Source organism: Myotis brandtii, unplaced genomic scaffold (assembly GCF_000412655.1).
Source record: "Myotis brandtii unplaced genomic scaffold, ASM41265v1 scaffold247, whole genome shotgun sequence".
Classification (NCBI taxonomy): Eukaryota; Metazoa; Chordata; class Mammalia; order Chiroptera; family Vespertilionidae; genus Myotis; species Myotis brandtii.
The window spans coordinates 519,887-524,990 of NW_005359352.1; the positions used below are offsets into that span (position 1 = coordinate 519,887).

Here is a 5,104-nt window from a genome sequence, read left to right on the forward strand (position 1 = left end):
AGCGCCCCCGGAGCGGGTGCTGTGGGGCCGGGCGGATGGGACGGAACAGTCACACCTGACAGCGAGGGCGGTTGGATCGCTATCTGCCTGAGCCTGAGCTCGCATCCTCGCGCCCTACAGACCTGGTGTTTATAGAGAAGCAGTGCTCTACCTACGTCGCTCTTCCGTCTCGGGCCCTGCCAGTGACCCGCTGGGAAGTAAGACCCGCTGATCTTTTTAACAAAAGCGTCTCTTTGTTAGCATCAGCGAGAAACCCACGGGTGACAAGCAGACTGGGCTGGGAAGGCACCGGGGACTCCCACCTGCGCGGACCTCTGCTGGTGCCGAAAGGGTGTGCCGGCTTCCTTCCACCCGCCTGAGCAGGCAGGAGAAAAACCAAAGCAAATGGCTCCTTCGAATTCGGGAACCAGGAAAGGCCTGTGTGGGCCCAGGGGCACCCCCTGAGGCTGGAGAGAAGCAGGCTCCTTGCCCATCGAGGCCCCACAGAGCTCAGCCCGGCGTTTAAGGCGCCAGGGGCCACGTGCCAGCCAGCCCCCGAGAGCAGGCAGGACAGCCACCCGGTAGGAAGCAGACTGCAAAGCCAGGATGCAGATGTGCACCTGGGACCCCAGAATCAAAGCACCCCCACTCCAGGAGGCACGCAGAGCTGCTGGGCGGCGGGGGAGCCCCCAGGAAGCGGGGAGGGGAGGACACAGCCGCTCTCTGGGTCGTGTGGCTACAGTGACCAAGTGCGAGGGGGCCACTCGGGAATCCCGTCGTACCTGGTGACTGTACCCCACCACCAGCCTGAGATCCCGCCTCCCCAGGGACATGCGGGGCACCACACGGAACACGCACACAGCAACAACGCCCCACCTACTCTTTAAACATTTCATCTTTTCCTTCAAACCTGCAACGGAAGAAGGTGTCATCATTCCACCGCGTTTGCCCACAAAGCCCCTGCAGAGCTGGCAGCGTGAACGTCTCCGCTTGTCAATTGGAACAAGCAGATAGGAAGCTTTCTAAGGTTGCGGGAGGGGAACTACGGGTTTCTGTGCAGCCAAGTGATCTCGGTGTTAAACACGGAGCCTGTCCGCCCCTTTTCAGGGCCGAGGCATCGAGGCGCGCCTTGATCGCCGCTGCAGACATTTCACCACTGAGTTCGTTCTAACGTCTCCAGAGTCGCAGGGGCACTCGAGTTTCAGGTCCACGATGAATGAACCAGAGCATTTGGGTCTAACTCTACTTACTGGGCGCAACTTAAGATTTCAGTGTGAGGCCTTCCTCCGCACGTGAGGGCATCCTCAGCCTCGTTTCGGGAAAGGGATAAACGGTGGGGGGTTGTGGGCAGGATGGAACCTTCCAGGCGGGAGAGGGCGGAGGCTGATGGAGACGGTGGGCAGGCCCAGGCAACCCACTAGACCCGGCCGTACACATTTCCACTTCACGTTTCATAGAGGGTTTTAGCTACAGGGTAACAAAACGCGACAGGGGACTGTAAACTGGCAAAGGGGCATGTCTTCCAGACGCCGTGTTGTTGAGCTAACAGCGGGGCAGACAGGGCTGGCTGGGGGACAACTGGTGTCTCTGGGCCTCAGTCTTCCCATCTGTAAAATGGGGCAATCCCATCTTGAAGGGTTTTTGTGAGGATTAAATGGACCAGGTCATTGACTTCCAAATGGAGAACACGGTCTGTCACCGGGGTTGATGGGGGAAGGGGGAGGGAGGGGAAGGAGGTCCTATGGTCTCAGTCACTGCTGCGTGGCCACACTGGGGCTGCCCGTGGGCCAGCAGGAGCCCAGGAGGCACGCGGTGACCGCGCGAGCAACCTACCTCCGTTGGCCAGGAGGTTCTCCTGGACCTTGCCCTTGGCGTCCTCCATGACCTCCACCACGCTCTGGGCCATTCTCTTTATGAGGCTGTGGGAACAGAACGAAGGGCTGCTCAGAGCCGGACACTGCCCCCCAAGTCCTCTCCACCTCCGGTGGCGGGAGAAGGAGCGGGTCCGCCCTGGGGGGACTCATCTGGCAACTGCAGGAAGGGGCCGCACATGCTCTCGGCCTCTGAGCCCGAATTTCCACTCCTGGGAAACGAGCTTAAGGAAACAGACAGAGAGAAAAAGGCTGATCCATAGAATTTCAGCATAAGAAGCTGCCCTGCGCCACCGCCGGGACACCCTCTGCACCATCGCTGGGCCACTGGAGAGCCGGCAACCGCGGGAGGCTCCACCATAGGGGTTGACTGCGGAAGGGACGGTGCCTGCAGCCGGCCCATCGCCCGGCAGCCCCTGTGGACCCGGCTGCGCAGTTTCTGCTGTTGAGGAGCGAGGCGTGTATTGTCACGCTGCGTGGAAAACAAACCAGAATCAAACGCACCCAGAAAGTGGGGGTGCCACCGTGGGAGCTGATCTTCCTGCGTCAGCTCTTTTCTAGAACCATCGGGCATCGCCGCTGGAATGGGGAACGGGAACCTCGGAGTCTCCAGAAGGTCCCCCGGGGCTCAGACAGCATCGGGGGCAGGAGGACTCCCGCAGCAAGGCTCTGCCTGCGGCCAGTGTGAGGTCTGGGCCACATTCATCTCATCCCTCTGAGCCTCAGTCCTCTTAGGTGCCAGACGTGGACATCACCCATTGGGCAGGACTCTGATGCGCATGAATAGAACCAGCCGGGCATCGAGCGTGTAAGAGCAGAGTGTCCACTCCTGGAGGCTGATCCATTAGAATTTCAGCTGGAAAACTCGCCAAACCAGGATCTGAGTCTGCAAGTTCTGATGGTCCAGGTCTTTGCCTCAGGCCCTCTCTCCTGACTCCCAGGCTCCAGGCCATGGGGAGGGGTGGTGTAAAGAGGGCGGGGGACCAGGTCATTGACCTCCCAGTGGAGGACACGGGCTTCTGTGGCTGCAGGCACTGGGCGTGTTGGCTGCACAGAGCGTGGAGACCAGGGCCGGGCAGGAGGGCACTGGGCAGCCCGGATGGAGGAACAGAGGGCAGGAGTGATGCCATTTCCAAAAAAATATGCCAACCACAGGGCCCGTCCATGGCCCATGTGATTGAGGTTTCCCTTTGCTAATACCTACCACTCGGCGGAGTCCACCAAGTACCAAACATGCTATAATCACTATCTCACTAAATCCCCCCCAAAATCCTTGAAGATGGGATTGCCCCGTTTCGCAGATGGGAAGACTGAGGCCCAGAGACGTCAGTTGCCCCCCAACCATCCAGTCCATCTCCAGGCCCCCAGGCCACGCTGCTGTCTTTACAGTCGCGATGGCCCATCCTGGGCTCAGGTCTCCCCCCCACCCCCACCCCAATGTGTTGGCCTTGCTTAGAACAGCAGTTCCGCGTGTTACTAACTGTAACCTGAGCAAGTTCCCCCAGGGATCCCCACCACCAGGGAGCACCTCAGAATAACACAGTCCGACGAAGCTCAGCTGCTGGGAAGCCACTGCTGCGTGAGGACCGATACGGCCCTGGCTTCGCTGGGACCACTGACCTGTCACCAGTGGTGTCAGCGTGAGAACGTGTTTCTCGGTGAGGACGCGGCCTGGGTGGTTTTGAGTTTACTTTTCTCACGTGGCAACTCAGTGGGAACGCCTCCGCAGGTCGGAACAGCCTCCTCCCTCAGCCCCTACGCTGCCCAGTGACTGGCTCCTGCCTGGACGGGACGCTGCGCTGGGCACACGCTGGCCCACTCGTGCAGGAGCACCCGTAGGGTAAGTTGCTAAGGAGTAACTACTGGAACACCAGGCGTAAACATGCACCATTTTAGCAAATAGGCCAGACGACCCTCCAAACATGCAGACCCCATGGGTGCTCCGAGCCACAGCGAGCGCCCGCTTTCCTGCGCCCTCCCCAGGCCGGTATCAGGAATCGCTCGTCTCTGCCACTCTGACAGCTGGGCTTCAGCTCTCAGGCTCACTCTGTCTGATTTGCATCTCTTCGGTCATCAGCGAGGCCGGACATCTTTTTGTAGGTTTACTGGCTCCTCACACGGCTGTTTTCTTCTATGAAGAGTGTGTTATATCCTTGGCCAGTTTCTCTACGGGTTTATTCATTTAAAAAAAAAAAATTATTGGGCCCGGCCAGTGTGGCTCAGTGGTTGAGCATTGACCTATGAACCAGGAGATCAGCAGTTCGATTCCCGGTCAGGGCGCAGGCCCGGGTTGTGGGCTAATCCCCAGTGCGGGGTGTGCAGGAGGCAGCCGGTCAATGATTCTCTCTCATCATGGATGTTTCTGTTTCTATCTCTCTCTCCCTCTCCCTTCCTCTCTGAAATCAATAAGAATATTTTAAAAAATCCCTCCCATGCCTTTAGTCGTGCCGAGGGAGTGTGACCATGGTAACATCTGCCCACCCGGCATCACACCTGGGTCACAGCGGAAAGGCCTTCAGAGACCAGGGGGACGTGGGCACTTGCCAGAGGTCACAGGCTCCCGGGTAGCTGGCCAGGCCCGAAACAAGGCCTCACTATTTCCCGTCTCGATTTTAGGGTAATAAATTGGATGCACTAACAGTATTTTTTCCATAGGCCCCTCCTCATTTAAAACCCTTGCCTGTTCACCCTAAGAGGGATTTGTGGGTTGGTTTGTTTGCTTGGTGTGTGTGTGTGTGTGTGTGTGTGTGTGTGGTGTTTTTTTTAAGAGGAAAGCAGTCAGCTCGCGGGCACACATTTCTCCAGGCTGCAGAGGCGGCTGGGACATCCCCGGAGCCTCTCCAACCACCAGGCTGGGGTTGGGGTGCGAGGTGACTGCCCGTGGGTGTAGGGTTTCTTTCTAGATGACAATGTTCTGAAATTCCATGGTGGGGGAGGGTCGCCTTGCTTTGCAGATGTACTGCAGCCGAATGAATGGCGCACATCAAAGGGGTGCGAGGACAGTGTGGGAATGATTTCTCAAATGGCAGCGGCATGTCCTGGCCTCTCTCCTGGCTCTGAGGGTGGGGACCCAGCCTGGAGGAGAGGGACAGGGCTGGCCTGGCCCTGATGCTGGAGGCCACGCTCTGCCAAGGGCCTGGGCTCGGCTCCGGCTTTACAGTGAGCGGGAGTGTCCAAGCCCAGCCCAGGGTCTCCTCCTTGCCCCAGGCTTCCTGCCACAGCCTCCTGCTGCTCCCCCCACCCCCCCTTCTCTC

General features: G+C 59.0%; 1 protein-coding gene and 1 long non-coding RNA gene across 10 annotated transcripts in view; one reads left to right on the plus strand and one right to left on the minus strand.

The window, feature by feature from the left end:
- Positions 1-5,104, minus strand: part of ATP6V1C2 (ATPase, H+ transporting, lysosomal 42kDa, V1 subunit C2) — a 30,100-nt gene that overhangs the window by 12,994 nt on the left and 12,002 nt on the right. For 5 of the 9 annotated variants that reach the window (XM_014540554.1, XM_014540553.1, XM_014540552.1 and 2 more), the window contains exons 4-5: positions 1,813-1,898; positions 860-889 (exon numbers count right to left, since the gene is read on the minus strand). In XM_014540554.1, the coding sequence (XP_014396040.1) occupies positions 860-889; positions 1,813-1,898 (116 nt within the window). Of the gene's footprint in view, positions 1-859; positions 1,792-1,812; positions 1,899-5,104 lie in introns of those variants that run through there. The other 4 variants (XM_014540551.1, XM_005867228.2, XM_005867227.2 and 1 more) reach the window with 2 other exon arrangements.
- Positions 1-5,104, plus strand: part of LOC102243060 — a 20,170-nt gene that overhangs the window by 10,285 nt on the left and 4,781 nt on the right. The gene's annotated exons all lie outside the window — the stretch shown is intronic.